Below are 23602 nucleotides of genomic sequence, written 5' to 3' on the forward strand. Positions count from 1 at the left end.
TCTTTGTTGTTTTCCTTATTATTATTATTATTCCATGCTTAAAGCTCGATTTTAAATTTTGACGTGCCACAAATGTGAATCGTTATGAGTGAATTATATATTAAAAGACTTGAAACATCGAAATAAGTTCATATCTAACTTTTTAGAAATGATTTTGAGTTGATCAGGATTCAAAGATTTCATTAGCCATTAAAGTTTCTTCAAGTATACATGGTATACACTATTTAAACTATATCGATATATTACATATACATGTGATCATTTTTGTTGCCCCTATATATCGAGAAGAGACCCTTATTTCAACTTCAATTTCGAAAAGTATATTTGAGGAGTATTTTGATTCGAAGTACTTTATTTTAATTTCTTACTAAAAATAACTTTATAAGTTAAATTCATACTAAAATATTGATGAAACAATAAATAACTACGTCAATAATTTTTTTTCTTTTTTCGAAGTGATTTTAAGATTCCATTTTCAAAAAAAAACAAAAACTTTTTACCATATTTTGGTATCATTTAATTGGAAGCTTGACAAGTCTGAAATGTCTAATCATTAGTGTCATTCTCTGCTATTTTAGCTTGGTTTCAAGTATTATTGCCCTCTATTTACACATTATTCTCACCAAAATTAAGTAGCAAATGAATTTTTAGTTTGATAGAAGAGTAAAATTTAATTTATCAAATTAATTTGTATTCTTAAAAGTCATGAAAATTGTAGTTTTTGGGTAGGGATGATAATTTTATATCGTACAAGTGAAGTTCTTCGCACTTCGTGTGGTTGTTAAAAGATTAATATATTATATATTTATACAATAATTAATTTTGTTTATACGTCTAAATAAAGTGTAATATCTTAATTAAATTAGTAGAATTTTCATAAATAGCTTAGTCCTAAAATTTAATAGGCCAAAATAGCTACAGTTTAGGTAATTATATTCCGTAACTGTAGCTAAAGCAGTTGTTTGTATAATTCGTATATCCATTTGTATAATTCGCTACGAATATAAAAATTCATTTTACAATTCGCTGGCAATATACAAACATGATAAGTATATACAAATTCTGTATTTATACATTTTAGGAATTTTTCAGAACTTATAAAATCAAATATATTGATATTATAATTATATACATGCTAGGGTAAGCATATACAAAATTTGGATTTATTCAATTAAGAAATTCTGACTTTATATAAATAAATTCTGAATTTATACAATAGGGAGCTTAATTATAAAAATTCTTGATAACTATTGTTATATATATTAATTACTGGAAAAGATTAGTGGGGAGTAGAAATTAACTTAAACTATAACTATATATATTAATTAACTAATATATGTTTGTTAGTCCGTGTCATTTTCCCATTAAATTATCATGTATATAAAAATCATTTTAGCATCAAAAATTTTATTAAAGAAACTACTAAAAAAAATGTCATTCGTGATTCTATTATCTCTTTATAATTCTCTCATGATATAAAAAGATGTCTGAAATTATTTATGGAACCCGTTTCAATATATAGTCAAATGAAGACTGGAAATTAAAAGAAATTTACTAGGCTCATGATAAGCTTGTGTCATCATCACAAGAAGATATTAAAACACGACACTCAATTTTGATCTTCCATAATGCAAATTAGCTATCGAGTTTTTTTAAATTTCGAATATTTCAAAAATAATTAGCTTTTATAAAAACAAAGATATTTTCATGTTATTCTTAACTATTTTTATCTTTTTATAAATTTTAGTATAATATACATATTTCTATCTAACTATATCTTTGATTACTATTTATGTGGTTATTTAAAAATCATCTCAAAAAGATTTTATTTTTAACTAAATACAATGTTAGTTAGGTTAGTTTAATTATAGTTTGTATTTTTAAAATTTTTAGTTTTTTCTAAAAAAAAAATTTAAAAATTTCAATCTTCCACATCGAAAATCCTTGAGGGATTTGGGGTTTTTGGAGCTTATATAAAGGTCTATATTCTCATTAAGAAGATGGAAGAAGTGGAGGTATTTTAGTCACCCCAAAGTTAGAATTTTTCCTTACTTGGCTAGAATTTTGGACTCTTGTCCCAGTTTAAAAGTTGTGAAAATTTCTACCTTTCAATCTATATTTTTCTTTGAGGAAAATAGGAGATTGAAGTCAAAATTTAGGCTAAGAACAGAGTTCTTATATCGTTGAACCCACGAAAGTTTGAGTCTAAATTTTCATTTTTTTTCTTTTGTTGATTGGAGTTCCGTCAAGCTCTTGGGTGGTAGTGAAGTCGTCTTCAATCTCGCTGCCCGAAAAGAGGTAAAATCTTCTTTCTCAATTTTATTTTATTTAATTATTTCATGTTTTATATTTAGTTGATTCGTAATCTTGTTCTTTTTTAGTTAGCATGTATTGAGAATAATTAGATTAATGATAGAAATTTCTTATAGTTAGCATGTGTTAGGATTAATTAGCTAGCATGTGTTAGAATTATTTAATGAAAACTCTTAGTTTTGTTCATTATTTTTTCAAGTAGTTTTCTTTAACGATATAGATTTTCATGTTTTCAATTTTTTCTTTTAACACGATTTAGATAACAAAAACATGCTTAAGTTATTATTTAGTTAGAACTTTTATGATCTAATTGATTTAATTCTCTCTTTAAAATTTGAGTTAGTATAACGTATATATTAATTCCGTGTCCTTTAGTTACTTGAATATATTTCTTTTTTCCTTTACTTTTCTTTGTCTACATATATATATGTTGTTAGTCACCTGTAGGATATCCATCAATTTGATATCTTAAAATATCATGATATATTTTTTGGTTTAGCTTAAAATGAGTAGATGCTTATGTAATTTTATTTTGGTGCATGTGATATCGATTCGAGTTCATCTTTGAACTCCATCCTTGCATATTGTTGAGTTTTGAGTCTCCCATCATCTTGCTCGAATTGCTGGAAAGTTGATACATGAAAAGGAAGTTAATATACATGTTTTGAATATTGATATTGGGCTTTATACATAGAATACAGGTGGAAAACAGTGTTGTATACACTGATGTACAGTATATATACAGTTCGATATGCAAGAAAACAATGTTGTATATATTGATATATAATGTATATATATTCTGATATACAGTGATATACAACAGATACAGAAAACAAACAGGTGGTATATATTTTGATATACAGAAATAATATTGTATATACTATACCGATATACACTATATATATAACTGTGATATATAGTAAAATTGGGCCAAAAGCCCAAAACATAAGTGGCCCAACAGTTTAGTCCAGTAGTACAGAAACTAAGTGTCGGGCTATATTTTCATATGTTATTTACTATTTATTTTTATTGATTCGGTTTGTAATAATTGATTTACTTATGTTGTTTATGATTGCTTAGATATTAATCTTAGTTTAGTTTCACTTAATTAGATTCTCATAAAGATAAACCATTTCATGTTAGATTACTTTTTAAATGGTTTTCTACCTTTATTTAGCAATTTTGATAAACTTTACTTTCTTTTCATATTATTTTCAATGTAAAAGCTTGACTATTTTTTCAAAAATAGTTTTAAAGTCTTTATTTCCTTTTAAATTAATATTTTCAAAAGTTAGTCAAATAATTTTCAAATCGTCGGATAAGCACGTGTTAGCGGTCACTTTGAATGCTAATACCTTCTCAAAGTGGAAATTTGAACCCTTACTCATTTTCTCTAATTTTAAGACTTAAATCTGTTAGCGTCTTTAAAATTAAGGTTTCTTGATTTTCCTTAAAAATTAAGTGACGACTCTTTTTTTTAAAATTGATTTTTTCTTTTAAAAGTTGAAATTAATTTTAAACCGTTTTTTTCCAACATAACACAAGTTACAATACAACTAGATAAATCACGTGAGAATCAGAGAAAATTCAATGTTTCCAATAGAAGAAGGCTCATAATGTGAGGTAGGGGTGTTCATTGTTTGGTTTGGATCGGTTATTGATTAAAACCATAACCAAACCAATTTAATCGGTTATTAAATGTCTAAAATCATAACCAAACCAAGTAAAATAATATCCACGGATTGGGTTATTATCGATTTGGTTCGGTTATTCGGTTTATGACTAGCCGAGATAATTCAAATATTCTCTATCTACATTCTTCAAATTCTTACGAAGCTCTTTTTTTCTCACGGCCTACAGAGGTTCGAAACATAAAAGGAAACAACTTAAACATTCGAAACAAAAAAGAAAATAACTTAAAATCAATTTAAAATTTGAAACATTTCTTACAAACCTTCTCAAAATTTGACAATCTTGTACTTGGGGTTGAGGAGTTGAGGTTTCTCTTGAGCCTTCACTGTTAGTCTATGACTGTGAGTATGTGACTTTGTGAGAAACCAACGTGAGAGGAACAAAAATGTAAAAGGAAAACAGATACTAGGGTTTTAAAGTTTTAACTTTTACCTTATGTTGTTGCCTGCTGTTTAAGTGCTTATTAGGAATTTAGGATTTAGAATTGGGCTTGAGAGTTGGGCTAATTGTAATGACCTTGAGGGTGATTTTTGAAAATTTGTACAAAACACGCGTGAACAGTAACACGCGTAAACAGTAACACACGTGAACAGTAATTTTTTGGGCAGAAAATGCCCCTTTCTTCCCATTTTAATATTTTCATCAATTGTTTGAGTTCTTGAACTCCTTGAGGTGATTTGACAAGAGATTTTTAAGGCAAAGTGTTGGGTAAGTAATTTTTGACCTAAAACCTTCCATTTTCATTAAGTTTTTGATGATTTTAACCCCTAAAGTTTAGTTTCAAACCCCAAAATTTTTTGTTTTTTCCCTAATTCGAATTTAAGGAAAATGGTGATTTCTAACTCATTTTGAGCTCTATTTTTATGAGTTTTTCAATCATGAGTTCCTTATTACAAGTAGAATGTGATTGTCCAATAAATTTCCAGATTTGATATTTTTCAAAAATAATTAATATTTGGACCATTACCCCCGATTCCGAAACCTATCAATATGGGTGTCATTGGACTCCTTGTGATGTGTATGTTTTATTGTTGATAGTGGGTTGTCAGTCCGGGCATTGAATTCGAGAGTTGCTTGTTCGGTGGAGGTGTTCGAGTGCGGTTTCGGCAATTGAGGTAGGTTTGACTATCCTTCTTTAAGATTGAGATGGGGTAATTAGTCATTCATATGTTATAGACTTTGGGATGAGGTCGTAGTATGATTTGAGAATGTTATATATATTGTGATGCCCGTGGGGGGCTTATTTATTAATGTATTGCCATGTGGGGGTTTATTTGTATTACATAGCTTGTGTGGAGGCCTTATTTGTTATCTTATTTGCTTTGAGAGCATGCGATTCGTGATTTGCCTAAGAGAGAGGCTTGAGTATATTATTTGACTTGTGATGCTCGCTTGAGAGGTTGAGTTGGGGGTTTTGAGAATGCTTGAGTATTGAAATATTGTTGAGAAAGGGATGAATATTCCTATTACTATTTATTGAGGGTGAATATCATGTGCAGGTTAAGTTTTGAGAACTTTGAACCTTCTACCACATGTGAGTTGAATATTACTTTCATGTCATATGTGTTTTGATGCATCCATCCTTATTCATCATAGAAGTTGAGAAATATGGAAATTCTTTTTGAGAAAGAAAATGAAACACCTTTAAACCTTTGTATCTTGAGTCCCTGTCCGAGGCAGTATTACGGCAGGGTAGTGGATGCATTGTGATCCCTTGGCCACGAGGAGGTGGTAAGGATAATGAGATATTGTGATTGAGGTATATGGTCTGTGAAACCCCATGGGTCTTGCTTGGTAGCACAACTCGGTAGGTGTATACGACAGGCTGTGCGACAGTCTTGATTCCACCGTACCACCACATCATTGCATCATCATATTGCATTGCATTGATATCTGTTCTGCTTGAATTATCTGATTAATTATGATTATGATCTGTTATTACGGGTCTATTTTACTCGCGCCACTATATATATAAACTGACGGCACCGATGCCGAAGTGGAACTTTTCTGTATGCAGTTGGAAGCGTTCGTTAGTTTATTTCATAGGTTTGATTAATTCCTTATACTCAGTCAGCTAAAACCTACTGAATACATGTGAATTGTACTCATCCCTACTTCTGTATCCCTTTTTGATGCAGATACTAGTTGGGGTACCTCATGTGGCAGTTGATATTCTAGCGGATTGTGTATTCTCAGATTAGTGGTGAGGTCCCAGAATTCAGATCGTCACTAGTCTATCCTTATTTTCAGTCTTTTGTATCATTCAAAGACTTATGTTGTATCTTCAGATTCGAACCTTGTATTAGATGCTCTTTATACTTATGACACCAGGTTTTGGGATAATTTTCTCTTTATTATTTTTCTTTTTATTTAAATTGTGGCATCACTTTCCCCTTTGGGAGTCTGGTATGAGTTTTATTTTTAGGGTTACACATCAGATTGAGTTTTGAGATGTGTGCCATCATGACCTCGATTTTTGGGTCGTGACACTAATGGACTTGGATTATTGGACTTGGACTGCTGTTTAGTATTTATTAGAATTTATAATTGGGCTTGAGGGTTGGGCTTGGATTGTTGGGCCTTAAAAATAAGTAGATTAATATTAAATTAATAATTAAAAGGTATAAAATATCTTTAATTATTTATAAAAAATTAATATTATACATATAAATAATTATAAATTTTATGTATATAATTATCGGTTTGGTTCAGTTATTTATTCAGTTATTTTTTCCTATAATCATAACCAAACCAAATATTATCAGTTATTCAAATTTAAAATCAAACCAAACCAAACTAAACCAAATGTCGATTATTTTATTCGATTTGGTTAAATTTTCGATTTGATTTTGGTTTTAACCAAAACTGTGAACAACCCTAATGTGAGGCTATTACGAGAAGGCAAAAGCCTATGCAAGAGAGAAGGACAAGGGAAGTACATATATAGTCAATCATGAAGATATATACCATATGAATTATATTAAAAATGAAGTGTAAGGAGTAAGGTAAAATTAAAAGTGGGAAAATACAATCTAAACTAAATGTATGATTAATTGTTGAGCGCCAAAAGATTAGATATTAACTGGAGCTGGAATTTGAACAACTATCTAACACTTTCTAAATAATGATGTTCTTAATTTATGTTCCGTCTGATTACCCTATCATGATCATACACTATTATTTTTTGTGATTTAATTGAAAAATGAGTAACTTTAACTAGCTCTATGTATGATTTAAGCATAGAGGGAGAGCTGTTACAAAATTTGTGATGCAATAATCCAAGTAACGAAATTAAAAAAGATTGTAACTCTAAATTAGGTCACGTGAGAACTGCGAAAAATCCAATTCAAAAAGGCTCATAATGTGAGCCTATTGTGAGAAGCCAAAAGCTTAGCAAAGAGAGATAGACAAGGAAAATACATATATGTTTAATCACAAAGGTATCGTGACAAGCTCACCTAGGCAAGTCAATGAGCCTTGCAATGACAAGCGCATCATGAGAAGATCAACTTGGTCAGGCAAAGGTATCGTGACAAGCTCACCTAGGCAGGTCAATGGGACTTGCAATGACAAGCGCATCATGAGAAGATCAACTTGGTCAGGCCCCAAGGACTATTGTCGAAAGTGAATCATAAGGCTCCCTAATTATAAATTAGAGAGAGCTAGAGACAAAACCGGACGAAAGAATTTGAAGTTAGTGCATGGAATTTTGAACTTTGAAGGAGGCTTGAACCGAGAAGGAAAGAATGGACCCTAATAATTAAGGTCTGTTTTTTTAATGATAATCTAGAGTAATTACAATTCATTTATGCTAGCTCTAATCCTAGAACTTTACATTTTCTTTAGAATCTACAATTATCACCTAAATCTATCAAAGTTGTAAGAGTTAAAATTAAACTACAAAAAATACCCACCACTCGTAACTCATTTATTGAGTGAAAATGTAAATGATTATATATATACTATTTTTTAGACACGTGTGTTGCACGTATGTCCATGCAAGCGCCAAGTAATATATATATCATGAATTATATTGGAACTGAAGTGTAATGAATAACATAAAATTTGAAGTGGAGAAAATACAATCCAAAACTAATTCTCTGGTTCATAGTATTTGTACGGCGATTGGTGACACCCAAGTCACTTCCTCATGAATTTCCTTGCCAGATACTTTCTTATCCATACAATGACTGTCTTTGTCTTGTAAAATTACAACTCGTTCTTGATTCTTGAAAATTGCTTTGAATCAACTCTAGCTCATCAAGTAACTAAATTAAAAGGGATTGTAAAAGTAAATTAAGTTTCGTGATAAAATCCAACACTATCAATTTAAGAAGGCTCATAATGTGAGCCTATTGCGAGAAGGCAAAAGCCTAGGCAAGAGAAAGGACAAGGGAAAATATATATCTGGTCAATCACGAAGATATCTTCAAAATCTCACCTATGCATGTCAATGGTCTCGCAATGACAAACCCATCATGAGAAGGCCAACTTGGTCAAGCCCCTAAAGCTCTTGTCGAGAGCGAATTATAAGGGTTCCCTGACTATAAATCAAAGAAGGGAGAGCTAGAAGGAAACATATGAGTTAGTGTATAAGATTTTGATCTTTGAAGGAGATTTGGATAAAAAGGAAAAAATGGACCCTACTAATTGAGGTATGTTGTTTATGATAATCTAGAGTAATTACAATTTATTTACGCTATAGCCCTAATCCTAGAACTCTACATTTTCTTAGAATTGACTCTCTCCTAAATCTATTTAATTCGTAAAAGTTAGAACTAAGCTTCAAAAAAGTATTCACTCTCACAAATCATTTATTGTGTATAAAAATATATGATTGTATATGAGTTAGTTTTCGACACGTGCGTTGCCCGTGTGTCCCATGCAAGTAGTATATAACTCTCGTGAGAAAATCCAACTTTACCAATTCAAGAAGGCTCATAATGTGAGCCTATTGCTAGAAGGCAAAATCCTAGGTAAGAGATAAGGACAAGGGGAAATACATATATGGTCACTTACGAAGATATCGTAAAAAGCTCACCTAAGTAGGTCATTGGGCCTCGCAATGAAAAGCGCATCACGAGAAGATCAACTTGGTCAGGCCCCAAGGATTATTGTCGAAAGTGAATCATAAGGCTCCTTAACGATAAATTAGAGAGAGCCAAAAACAAAATCAAACGAAAGAATTTAAAGTTAGTGGGTGGAGACTTGAACCAAAAATGCAAGAATGGATCACACTAATTAAGGTATGTTTTTTTATAATTATAATCTATAGTAATTACAATTCATTTATGCGAGCCCTAATTCTAAAACTCTTCTCTTTAGAATAAAAAATTATCGCTAAATCAATCAAATTGATAAAAGTTAGAATTAAGCTACAGAAAAGTACCCATCACTCGTAACTCATTTATTGAGTAAATATATATATGGTTATGTATATACTACTTTTTTGACACGTGTGTCCCGTGCAAGTAGTATGTACAATATAAATTATATTAAAACTGAAGTGTAATGAATAACATAAAATTTAGAGGATAAAATATAATCCAAAATTAATTGTTTCAGCGATAAGTGATTAGATATTAGTTGGACATGCAAATTTGAACACCTAACACACACTGTCTTATAAATGTTATTCTTGATTTATGTTCCACTTTGATGATTCGATTGCTCTGTCAAGATCAGACACTATTGATTCAATTTTAAAAAATGAACAACTTTTGCTAACAGAATGTATGACTTAAGTATAAAAGTAGAACTTTTACTAATTTTGTGATGCAATAATCCAAGTTATTAAATCAAAAGGATTGTAACAGTAAATTAAGTCTCCTGAGAAAATTCAAATTAATCAATTCAAGAAGACTCATAATGTGAGCCTATTGCGAGAAGGCAAAACCCTAATCAAGAGAGAAGGAAAATACATATATATGGTTAGTCACAAAGATATCGTGAAAAGCACCTCTAGACAGGTCAATGGGCCACGCAATTACAAGTTCATCAAGAAAAAACCAACTTGGTCAAGCCCCTAGAGCTATTGTCAAGATTAATTCATATAAGGACTCCCTAGCTATAAATTAGAGAGAGCCAGATACAGAAACGGTGAAAGAATTTGGAGTTAGTGCATGGAATTTTGAACTATGAAAGAGTTTTGGACCAAAAAATTAAGAATGGATTATGCTAATTGAGGTATGTTGTTTTTGATAATATAAAGTAATTACAATACATTTATGCTAACCCTAAACTTAAAACTCTACCTTTTTTAGAATTCACAATTATCACATAAATCTATCAAAGTGGTAAAAGCTAGAATTAAGCTTCATAAAAATACCCACCATTCGTAACTCATATATTGTGTATAAATGTATATGATTATATATGTACTAGTTTGTCTCAAGTGTATTGCACGTGTGTCTCGCTTAGAAGTATATAAGATATCAATTATATTAAAACTAAAGCGTAATGAGTAACATAAAATTTAAAGTGAAAAATTACAACATAAAATTAATGTATGATTAATTATTGAGCGACACGATATTATCTGAACCTGCAAATTTGAACAACTAACTTTTCCTTTCTTATAAATGATATTCTTGATTTATGTTCCACTTTAATGATTTGATTGCTCTGTCGTGATCAAACACTATTACTTTTTGTAATTTAATAAAAGAAATGAACAACTTTAGCTAACGATAAATATGATTTAAGCATAAGTGTAGAACTGTTGCTGATTTTGTGATACAATAATCCAAGTAACTATTTTTTTTTTCCCACAGGTGTAACACATGAAAACACTACAAGTTCAAACAATGTCCAATTTTTTTATGAGTAAACATGTAGGAAAATAACAAAGAGCTTTAAAATGAAGTTGGCCTATAAAGGATATACTTCTCTGGTTCAGTGTATTGTATGGCGATTCCTCAGAAATTTCCTTGCCAGATACTTCTCCTTATCCATATGATGCTATGAATCAGCTCTAGCTCATCAAGTAACTAAATTAAGAGGATTGTAAAAGTAAATTAAGTCTCGTGAGAAAATCCAACATTACCAATTTAAGAAGGCTCATAATGTGAGCCTATTGCAAGAAAGCAAAAGCCTAGGCAAGAGAAAGGTCAAGGAAAATACATATATGGCCAATCAAGAAGATATCTTGAAAAGCTCACCTAGGCAGGTCAATGGGTCTCGCAATTACAAGCTCATCATGAGAAGGCCAACTTGATCAAGCCCCTAGAGCTCTTGTAGAGAGTGAATTATAAGAGCTAATAGAAGGGAGAGCTAGAGACGGAAACGGATGAAAGAATTTGGAGTTAGTGCATAGGATTTTGATCTTTGATGGAGGTTTGGACCATATAAGAAAGACTGGACCCTACTAATTGAGGTATGTTGTTTATGATAATCTAGAATAATTACAATTCATTTATGCTTAGCCCTAATCCTAGAACTCTACATTTTCTTTAGAATCTACAATTCTCTTCTAAATCTATCAAATTCATAAAAGTTAGAACTAAGCTTCAAACAAATATCCACTACTCACAAAACATTTATTGTGTATAAATGATTGTATATGAGCTAGTTTTTGGCACGTGCATTGCACGTGTGTCCCATACAAGTATATAAGTCTCGTGAGAAAATTCAACTTTACCAATTCAAAAAGGCTCATGATGTGAACCTACTGCGAGAAGGCAAAATCCTAGGTAAGAGATACAAGGGAAAATACATGTATGGTCAATCATGAAGATATTGTAAAAAGCTCACCTAGGCAGGTCAATGAGTCTTGCAATGACAAGTCCATTATGAGAAGGCCAACTTTGACATGCTCCAAAGGGCTCTTGTCCTGAGTGAATCATAAGGCTCCCTAACTATAAATAAGAGAGAGCCAAAGATAGAAACACACGAAAGAATTTGGAATTGTTGCATGGGATTTTTGAACTTTGAAGGAGGTTTGGACCAATAAAGCAAGAATACGTACACCCTACTAATTGAGGTATATTGTTTATGATAATATGGAATAATTACAATTCATTTATACTAAGCTCTAATCCTAGAACTCTACAGTTTCTTAGAATTCACAATTCTCTCCTAAATCTATCAAAGTAATAAGTTAGAATTAAGCTTTAGAAAAGTACTCACTACTCGTAACTCATTTATTGTGTATAAATGTATATGATTATATATGTACTAGTTTCTGACACGCGTCTCCCATTCAAGTAGTTTATATAATATGAATTATATATAAACTGAAGTGTAATGAGTAACATAAATTTAAAGTGGAAAATACAATCTGAAATTAATGAACGATTAATTGATGAGCGATAAGTAATTAGATATTATCTGGACCTGCAAAGTTGAACAACTAAACACGCACTTTCTTATAAATGATATTCTTGATTGACTCTACAATAGGCAAAAGATCTTGCTAAGAGTATTGGGTACAAATAATAAATGATTTCCTCTATATAAATAGGCATGAAACAATGTTTTTACAGTTGCAAGAACATTCTGTGGGTGATGAAAACTCCTATCTTATCTGCATTCTTCATAAACCATGTGTGAATCTGCACATTCTTGCATCTCTTTTTTAAAAAGCAAAATCATAGAGTTGCATCAAAGTACCTGAAACCAGGTGGAAAGGAATAAGAAAAAGATGAAAATGTTACAAAAGATAAGATCTTTCCTGTCTTAAAAAGCAGCATTCGTGATGTTTTTATTGGGTATAAACAGCTCATTTGCAACACAGTAGTGTTAAATGGAACTTATAGCAGTAATAATTTGGTTTAAGTGTTTTCTCCGGTTAATCATACTAAGTGACTGGACCACAAGTCTTACCTTGCATTTCTACATGAGGCTGTTTGCAGCCACCAGTTTATGATAGTAATATGAATTAACTAGTTTGCTTATCAAAATAGGCAAGACACTAGTTACTACTGAAGCTTTCGAATGTCCTGGGATCATTCATCGTATCAGTAATGAGGAAATAAATACAGTAGTTCTTGTGAATACTATTAAAAGACCCAACTCCAGCTCCTTGTTTTTATTTTGTGCTTGAGAGTAGAGTCTTTAGATGTTTAGTTTGATTTTTCCCTGCTTAGTCAGTTACTTGTTCCTTAGCATGTAATACCACTATTATTCTTAGGCAAAATCAGCCATCACTTGTAGAATCCGAGAATTTGCTAGCAGATCAGGAAGCCTTGGCCAAGCAAATGGCCGAGTATTCATGGGTTTACTTTATGAAGGAAAAATCTGAGTCACTTTCAAAGTTCAAAGAGTTCAAAGAGAAAGCTGAAACAGAAGCGGAAGTTGATAGAAGAGTTTGTAGTCTTCGCACTGACAATGGAGGAGAATACATCTCAGATGAATTCTCAGATTTTCTTCTGGAGTATAGAATACACCGAGAGTTCACATGCGAGTACACCACAACAAAATGGTGTGGTAGAAAGGAAGAATAGGCGCTTGGCTAAAATATGTCGTAGTATGTTTCATGCTAAGAATGTTCCTGGGAGGTTTCGGCAGAAGCGATGAGTATGGCTGCATTTGTGATCAATAGACTTCCTCAGCAAAGGTTATGTTTTCCTCTCACCTTGTGAAAAATTATGGATCATGAAGCCTACTGTTAGTTATTTTAGAGTCTTTGGATGTGTATGCTATGTATTTGTAGCTGATCACTTACGTAGCAAGATGGACAAGAAGGCTATTAGGTGTATCTTTGTAGGATATGACAGACAAAGAAAAGGGTGGTGATGTTGTGATCCTAAAACGGGGAAGTGCTATACTTCTTAGTTCTTGGAATGTGGAATTTGATGAAGCTTCTTCATGGTGGTTTTCCAATAAGGAAGCGTTACCAGACTCAAATGTTTACAAAGGTATGTTGCATTCGTCCCAGATCCAGTTGAGTCCAGATGAAGCTGAAGGTGCATCTATTGAAAATAATGTTAAAGAAGACGTGACTCAAAGTCCTTGGCAAACTGGTGTTTTTACCAACAACTAGGTGGAGCAGGAGAGCCTAGTGAAGCAGATTCACCATGTCCACTTTGAAGGTCAACAAGAACCAGAAAACAAAATTCCAAGTATGCTAATGCTGCCATAGCAGAAGAAGCAAATTAAAAGAACCAGAGACTTTCGAGGAAGCATTTCAGAATCCGAAGTGGATTGAAGCTATGGAGGAGGAGGAGGAGGAAATTGCTATGCGCTAGAACGAAATCAAACTTGGGAGCTTGTGACAAAGCCAAAGGATGTCAAACCTATTTCTACTAAATGGGTCTAAAAGATAAAGTGTCACACAGATGGATCAATTAAAAGGTACAACGTCTGTCTTGTAGCTCGGGGTTTTTCTCAGCAATATGGACTAGACTACGATGAAATGTTTAGTCCAGTGGTAAGAGTCTGTCACGCCCTGGGAGGGTACCCTAGACGTGACAGGCACTCGAAAACCATTGATAGCCTTAAAGCGAACCACTTGGTCCAATCACACTTTCATTCAGCCACATTCTATTAGTGGAAGGCTCAACTCACAAGAATATTATTCATAAATAAGGCCAAAGACCAACCACATATCCAATTAACAACTAGTAAGAATGAAACTAGTCAAAACGAAACAAATCAACATCATCTACACTATAGTCTATGAAGCCTCTATCAACAATCTAAGAGGTGCCAATGACAGGTTCATGGCTACCACAAATCAAATAAAGGAAAACTAACTCAAAGCTGAAAAGATAACTGCAGTATCCTCCGGAAACAGGGAGGACTCACCAACTAGCTGGAAGCGAATAGATCCTCAATGGTGCGCCTGTTGATGATCTCTAGTACCTGTCTTTGCATCATGAAATGATGCAGGCCAAATGGCGTCAGTACGTGAAATGTACGAGTATGTAAAATGGCAGAATGAAACATGCATCAGGGTAGGATCAAATCAACTCAAAATCTCAACTCCAAAGAAGGAACAACTAAATCAAGATGTCCTAAGTTAAAATAAGAATATGATTTAGACAAGACCAATCATATACTACCCTATCCAATCCATTCCAATCCGACTCAGAGTACTATCAAGACTTATATGGGAGTTTCTCTTATCCGACAACTATCACTTATGAGCCAGTGGTAGTACAACAAACCGACGTTGTTGCCACGTCCGTTTCTACCTTGCCAGGGTAAGAACGAATCAACAATCATGGATCCATAACCAATCATGTCCTATCATATCAGGACAGTAATTTGGGAAACATTCGACTTTAACGGTTCAATCCCCTTCTTCGTTTGGCAACGTAATTATTGGATTCGAGTTATTACTTACTCTTACCCAATTCGGTGCTCGATACTCCTCCCAAGACTCAATGCTCGTAAAACTCTATCCAATCAGTTCAATCTAGTCATTTCGGCAAGTCTCATTTGGACCCTTATCAATTCATCAATCCTATCACAATCAAACCTCTCGACCGATAATATCCAATCAATCCCAATCACATTTTTCCAAGAGTAATTTAGATATGCATATATGACAACATTTAATCCTATCCAATCATCTCTCCATCCATTTAGCCAATCTTTTGGGGCTAAATCATGACTCACCAAGACTCCAAATCAACAATTAAAGATGCTCAAAATATTTAAGTTTATAACAAAAATATGTATAACAAATCATACCAAACTCTTAGACCCAACCATAGTATAAGAATATTGTAATATAGGAATCAATTCAGGTTCATGGGAATGAAGACATGAAGTATTTATCAATTTCTCAACTTATCAACATCAACATAAAAAAAATCAAGTTAGTAGATGTAAAAATTCATTAGGACATAAATCTATCAAGAAAACTCAATTCCTATGAACATTCAACTCAAAGAAGATGTAGGGCACATGGGTGAATTCAATCCATGGTATGAGTAGCCTTACATACCTTAGAGTAGAACTTGAAGAAATCTGGATGTTAGGTCTTAAATGGAAGCTTGAATCCTTGAGTTTGAGAGGATTTTGTTGGAGATGATTTGAGAGAGAAGAGGATGAAGTTTTGGAGTTTTGAGAAGGTGGAAGACTGCAAAAATGCCCAAAAACGCGTCTAAGTTAATATATATTTGTTTAGGTACTTGCCCAAGTTGCCCTTTCTAAAATCTGGAAATTTTGAACTAACTGGGAGCAGGTCCGCGTCGCGGAGGTGTTTAATCTTAGTTCATTTTTTTTCGAAATTTCAAGTTGAAGCAAAAACTGGACAAATCCGCGACGCGGACTTATCGCACACCCTTCTGGTTAAGAGAACCTAACTTTTTACTCCGAACTCCAAAAATTGCAAACTTGGTGGAGTTGGAAAAAAGATTCAAAGACCTTTAATTTGATAGGTCATGGGCCACCCAATTCATTATATGTTAGGAGATATGATCATTTGAAGTTGACCCTTATACGGACTCATCGGAAAACTTAGCCGATAGAAATTCTTTGGACTCGGCTTGGTGTTAGAGATCCCTTATGACCCTAAAACACATCTAATACACTTCAAATACTTAGGAATTGATCCTAACTCATATATACAACTAGAAGTCACCGATTTCGATCCCACACGCACATGAAGAATGGTTCAGGTCTTGGCATAGAAATTTTTGAGGTGTTACAGAGTCCTACTGCACTTGCTGCTAGTAAGGATTGGAACATGTGACAAATGGATGTGAAAAATGCATTTCTGCATGGAGAGTTGGATAAGGAGATCTACATGTGTCAATCGATGGGTTTCCAGGGTGAAGATCATCCCGAGCATGTGTGTAAGCTTTGAAAGGCACTGTGTGGATTAAAGCGTGGTATGGTAAGATATCTGAATTTCTTACTCATATTGGTAATTCGGTAGCACCAGCAGTTTCCAGTTTATTTTTGAAAAAACTGTTGGCAGAAAACTAGCTATTGCGCTAGTATATGTGGATGACCTTATCCTGACAGGAGATTGTGAGGAAGAAATTCTCCAAACAAAGGAAAATTTTTCAGTTCGCTTCCTAATTAAGGAACTTGGACAACTCAACCATTTTCTTGTTTTGGAGGTTGAATGCACTGAAGAAGGAATCTGTCTGCATCAGCAAAAGTATTCCAAAGATTTTCTGAAGAGGTTTGGAATGCTCAATTGCAAACCAATCTCAACACCACTGGAGCCAAATGCTAAGATATGTGCTTATGAAGGGAAAGAGTTGGAAGGTGCAACAATGTATCGACAATTAGTGGGTAGTCTGATCTACTTAACTTTAACTAGACCCGACATCTCTTACGCAGTTGGTCTGATGAGTCCATACATGCAAAATCCAAAGAAGCTTCATTTGTAAGCAAGAGGCAACCAACTGTGTTGTCAACAACAGAAGCGGAATACTGAGCAGCGGCGATGGCAGCTCAGGAGATCACTTGGTTTATTCAGTTGCTGAAGGATTTGCATCAGCCAATGAAGTATTCAATTCCATTGTATTGTGACAACCAGTCAGCGATATGCTTGGCAGAGAATCCAGAGTTTCATGCTAGGACTAAGCATGTGGAGGTACATTACCATTTCTTCATGAAAAAGTTCTTGAAGAAGAAGTGGAAATGGTGCAGGTCAAAAAAAAAATCAAGTTGCCAATATATTCACAAAAACCTTCAGCAGAAAGCTTGGAAACTTCTGTCATCAGCTCGGGTCATTAAAAGGAAAGAAGCAGGAGTTGAGGGAGAATGTTAAAAGACCAACTCCAGCTTAGTAGTAGAAGTTATTCCTATTTTTTATGCTTAGTAGGTTTGTTGTGTTAGTAACAAGTATGAGGCACATACATGGTCTTGGATGCCTATATAAAAGGCCATCATTTACCTTGAATGTTTGTAACTCCCAAGTTAATTCATTAGCTCTTTATAAGAGTCCATCATTTACCTTGAATATAAATCGTGCATTTGAGTGTATTTCAAATTAGGAAAAGCTTCACAGACTGTTGTGTCCTGGGTATTCAACACATACTTCATTTACAATCTTCAGAAAAATGCTTACTGATGGTATGGTAGTGTACCTGCCATGAAGGAGACTTCAAAAAATCTTCTAACAAGTGTCCTTCGCAACCCAAAAAAGGCTCCAACTGACCTGACAAGAAAGAGATAAAGCATTTGAGCAATTTTAAAAAGACAGGCAGTAAACAAAATACACTAAACAAGTCTGACTGCTTCATGTACCAGCAAACCAGAAGAAAGCACATACTAACCTAACTGCTCGGTTTTGAAGGTTGGCTACAAGAATTAAAGCATGTAGTAGGCAGAACCACACGTGGTGCATGAGATAGTTTTTCAAAAATATGACGGAGGCCCTCATGCTTAACCATGGATTCTAGTATGCTATCCTCTGACACAGAACATGAAGGATCTATCTTGACTTCATGATTCCTAGACAAAAGTACATCTGAATGGTACTTTTTTCTCCTCTGCTGTTCAATCTTGTCAACCTCCCATTTGGATGTCACTGGACAGTAAACATGCACAAATTTAGTCTGACCATTCCTGTAGGCTCGACTGATGGCTTGTTGTTCTACAGAGGGATTCCAGAGAACGTCAAGCAAAACCACTCTTGAGGCCCCAATAAGACTTATTCCTTCTGAACAGGCTTTTATCGATGCAAGAAGCACTTTTACATCACTCTTAGGATCATTAAGAGAATTTATTGATATTTGCCGCTGCTTCACATCAAGTTTCCCATCCATATAGAGAATCTCCCGTCCTAAAGTCCAGCCAATGAGAGAATTGAGTTGCTCCTTGATCAGATTCAGAGGATCAAGTAACTGGCTAAATATTATAACTCTCTCTTTCTGCCCACCACAAAGTCTGATTAGCTCAACAACAAATTTCATTTTTACTCCAGTATCTGGATCCAACCGGCAGCCTCTTTCTTTTAGCTGACTTTCTAAGTCAGAGAATTCCTTCCTCTTGGCCACTAATGAAGGATGAACAGAGATAAGAGACACAAGATTTTGTTCATAAAAGGAGCCTGGATTCTCTGGAATCCTTCTAAGCAACTCCTTCTGCAAATCTGTGGGTTTCAAGTGAATTACAGTGTCCCTTATACCCGGAAGGCTTACCTTCTTTACATTTTCACTACACTTATGGACAAGTGGTGAAATAATATCCCTAAGCTCTTCCAATGCTCGGGCATTCTTGTCAATGGAACTGCTAAGAGAAGCCCATTTCTCCTCCAAATCTGCAGCAAACTTTGGACTGACTACACAGAGAGTGTTGTACAACTCTTTGATGTTATTCTGGAAGGGAGTTCCAGACAAAACTATGCGCTTCTCTGTTTCAACCTTTTTCAAAGCTTTCCAGACAAGGCTTTGCTCATTCCGAGCAGTGTGCCCTTCTTCAAGGACCAGAAGACCTGGTAATTTCAGAAGGATTTCTCTAATCTGTTTGGCATAGCTGTCTCCATCATCTCCTGTGAGAATCCTGAACAAGTCATAGCTGATTCCCAAAACACTCGCACTTTTAGCCCAGGATCTCAGCTTCACCATACGTATAAGGTGTGGATTTCTTTTTCCCACATGGGATAAACAGCGAAAGACACTCAGAGTAGCTTCATCTTCCTGTAATAAGAAATCTTTGCTGTTCAGGTTGTGGAAAGGAATGTCCACCTCCCATTTCTGGAACTCAGCTTCCCAGTTAAGAAGCAAATTGGAAGGAGCTATGATTACAGGCCGAGACTTTGGAAACAGCTTCAAATATGATTGAAGAAATACTATGGTGAGACGGGTTTTTCCAGTGCCAGGTGGATGTGAGATTATGCATCCTCCCTTACTATCACCTAGGGGCTGTCTCAACCTCTCAAGAGTTATATCTCCAGCAACGTTTTTCCACATGAACTCAAATCCTCCACGCTGATGAGGATACATTGTCTCTTTGGCACTTCGGTGAACTAAATTCCACACAGTTCCTTCTTCATAACTAAGAGAATCCTGGACTGCAGAAGAATCAGAAAATCTGAAGCCGTCAACATCCAAGAGTGATGGTGACTCTCCTAAATATTTTCTTTCATACCTCCCTCGAGTTCTCTGAGCCTGCAGATGACAGAAGTTCAAGAATTTAAGAATGAACCAAAAATAAATTGGAGAGCAGAGATTATAAAATCAAATATAAGGATGGCAAAAGAACATGTAACCAGTGCTATCAAGTATAAATATATATTTATGGACTAAGAAACCTCACAAACTAATTCCATTAACTGCTATAATCTTTTAGCATGTCCTATTAATTGAAAGAGAAAACATTAACTAATTGTGTTAACTGCTGTAATTTTTTAACATATTCGATTAATTAAAAGAGAAAACATTAGGCCATAGCAAACTGACAAAATTTTCATATTCAAAACTTATTTGATATGTGCCAATGAATAAGACTCCAGATTTCAGTTGGAATATAGAAGTAGTTAGTTCAGTTAATTGTCACCTGAGTCGCGCGTGACAGTTTGTTAAGTCACTGTAGCCCAGCTAGTTACTTCAGTTCTCAATTAACCTAGCCTCTAACAATCAGTACCTCAAGCTATAGACAACACTGCCATGAATTTAGATTTAGCAGAACATGTGTGCAGCAGAACAAAATAAATAATTTAACATGCATAAGTAAAGAAAAAACTACTACACAGAGTCATTAAGATAAAACAACAGATCTTGAAATTGTGTTCCTAATTGAAAAGAAAAGTGCTTGACTGGACAAAATTTGTATACTTACAAAAGAAGGATAGATGTACTTGATCTCCAAATGCACATGGGAACAAACTTTACAGATAAGTCCAATTTGTTCATCTAGAACAAGTTGGTGGTTCCCCATCTGACAGTCACTTAAATTTCCACTCAGTGTCGGCGAAACAGATGGATTTGTAAAGCCAATATGTGATTCTAAGATACACATCTCCATTTCAATAAAAAGATCTTCAACCCCCTTTTCCCATTCTTCTTTCTCATAGGGAAAAGGTACCTCGTCTTCAAACCGGAACACTAAAGGAAGTGTTTCTTTAACAGGAACCTCTTCCTTCTCTTCAAAAGGAGAAAGTTTATCATGATCATCAACATTTATGATAGAATCCACAACGAACTTCAAGAATTCAGAATCTTTAAGAATTTTCTTCCGAGTCTTCCTATCCTTTGGAACAGCATCCTTTTGAACAACATTCTTCACCGAGTCATCAACCTCGCAATCCTCTTCAGACAAGGATTTAGCCTCCGAGCCATCAGACTCCGAGCCATCAGTAAGAAGAATTGGGCTACTACTATAATTTCCATTGTTTAACTTCTTCTTTTTGTACTTAGAAAGTGAACGTGGACGAAGAAGATATGCTCGGCCTTTCTTGTGCTTTTCACCTTCAACAACAAGCTGAGGAGGTAGTAACCCCCTATTCGACTCTTTTTTTCTTTCTTCATTCTTTTCGTCTTCTGATTCCGTAACATCAGAATCACTTGTTACATCATCAGATTGGCTAGAACTTGATGATTCAATCAACCGATAATTCTTATCTTCGGGGTCATCATTATCCTCATCACTTGAAGCTTCAGAATCCGACTCAGACTCAGAAGATGATGTCGAATCAGTAAACACTTCCTCCGATCTCCCCATTGTCCTACAACACATACTTGAGGTAGATGAAACAACCTCCTCATCTATTGCATTCAATATAGGACTCCTTAACCCAACAGAGCTATTTACAGCCTCCTCCTCTCCAATAAAAACAACATCATCAGGATCACACTCCTCCTCCTCCGAATCATCTGATGAATCATCATCACCATCATCATCAGATATTTCCTCGACAAATGGTTGTTTCGTGATGGACTCACAAGTTCCTGGACTGAACCTGCTCCTCCCATTGTCCACTTTTTTTTTTCCTTTCTCAAGATTTCTTAACACACTTCCATCTTCTGACCATTTTCCCATTTTTCTCTTGTCACCTTTAGAAACTATGTTTTTCTCCACCGTTTTTCTTTTCCTCCCACAACTCACACCCTTCTCTTCTCCAATATTAACAGAACAAGCCGAAGAAGACGGAGTATTACCACCATTTTGACAGGACCTGTTCCTTTTCTCAATAAAATCAACAAAATATTTCATAAACTGTTGTCTAGTCCTACACCTCTTTGGAACAGAGCCATCCCCTGAATCCATCTTTCAGCACCTTAATCAAAATAACACAATTTTCTAGATCAAACTGCAACAACCATTAACACACTAAAAGGAAAAAAAAACAAGAACAGTCATGCCTAAACACATTCTTCACAAGAAACACTAACCTTAATAAAAAATAAAAAAAACAGAGCTTTGAATTCTTGAAACTGTAAAAAAAACAGAGTAACAGTGTCAGGAACTGATGACTTTGAAACTTTTGAATGTGTATCACTAATATAGAATGAGATAGAGAAAGAAAAAAAGAAAGCTGACTGAGATGACCCTTTTTTGGAAGATTACCTGCGTGAGAGAGACAGAGGGGTGTTTTTTGGTTTTGCTAAGGAAGAGAAATCAGAAAAGATAGGGAAAATATATAATCTTTTCTCAGTTCTAATTTACACGATGTAGTTCGACGAATAAAATTTGAAAAAGAAAGATTTTTAAAATTTATCATATAAAATTACGTGATGAATGTTTGTTTTATTCTTTTTAATTAAGATTTCCTCCTCATCGGTTTCAGAGCCATCTTTTCATCTAACTAAAAATATCGTATAAAGAATAAATTTTTACATGATTAACCAAGTCTGCACTGCGCCTTCCCTCCCTGAACCATCATCTTAGGCCCACTGTAAGGCCAATAAGATCAGGAAGAAGGAGATTGGCGGGAAGGATGAAAGCGAGTCGGTATGCTAATTCCTCATCCGCAAATCAGCCCTCCCCGTAGGTTGTTGCTATAAAAATCAGAACAGAAAGAGTATTAAAACAGAGTTAAATACTGAAACGGACTTTTATTGGTAAGTATAAAAGAAAGAGGAAAAGGGATTGGCTTTGTTCTTTTGGTTCTTTTGGTAATTATAATTGCTACATTAATTGATTTACAGCTGTAATTATTTTTAAATTAATAATGGGAGGTGAATTAATTAACTTAATTAGTAGTAATAAAGTATAATCATATTTCATATTTGGTAGGTTACAGAGTAGCTTAATCATTTTTGGGAGGTTATAGAACACTAATCCGAAACGTTTTGGGTTAGTTTACAATCTATGAAAAGTAAATTAACAATGAAATTATTTTGAAATAAAAAAAATCAGGTCAAGTGATAACTGAATTGGTATAACAAATGATATTTTATGAGATGTCGGATTATTTCTCTTTGTCAATATTTTTTCAGTGGAGTTTGTTGTATCAAATTTGTCTAGTGCAGTTTACGTCTCATATATAATTTGTGAGTTATTACATATGAGTGAGTTTACCAAATGCACATTTAGAGGGAAGTGGTGTGAATTTATAATGGAGTTCCAAAAAATAATTATTACTCCCTCAGTGTAAATTTATTCGACAATTTTTGAATTTTGAGACTTGAACGAAGTTTTTTGTGACTAACTTTTTTTATGTGTTTTAAATATAGAAAGCATAAAAACATAAAGGATAATAGCACGTTTGGTATTTAAGTTATTGATACATTTTGATTTTGATGCT

At 34.0% G+C, this 23602-nt stretch overlaps 1 protein-coding gene across 2 annotated transcripts; it reads right to left on the reverse strand.

Moving 5' to 3' along the window:
* Positions 1-12309: 12309 nt before the first annotated feature.
* On the reverse strand, positions 12310-22205 carry LOC129884879 (SNF2 domain-containing protein CLASSY 4-like). Of its 2 annotated transcripts, none has more exons than XM_055959153.1 (4): positions 20695-22205; positions 18189-20024; positions 18000-18070; positions 12310-12615 (listed from the first exon to the last, which is right to left on the reverse strand). In XM_055959153.1, the coding sequence occupies exons 1-2, from the start codon at positions 22120-22122 to the stop codon at positions 18189-18191; spliced, it is 3264 nt and encodes a 1087-aa protein (XP_055815128.1). In that variant the 5' UTR covers positions 22123-22205; the 3' UTR covers positions 12310-12615; positions 18000-18070. The 2 variants fall into 2 exon arrangements, with proteins under 2 accessions (XP_055815128.1, XP_055815129.1); XM_055959154.1 differs by lacking the exon at positions 12310-12615 and adding an exon at positions 14664-14812.
* Between the last annotated feature and the right edge of the window lie 1397 nt (positions 22206-23602).

The sequence above is a fragment of the Solanum dulcamara genome, chromosome 4 (genome assembly GCF_947179165.1).
Source record: "Solanum dulcamara chromosome 4, daSolDulc1.2, whole genome shotgun sequence".
Classification (NCBI taxonomy): Eukaryota; Viridiplantae; Streptophyta; class Magnoliopsida; order Solanales; family Solanaceae; genus Solanum; species Solanum dulcamara.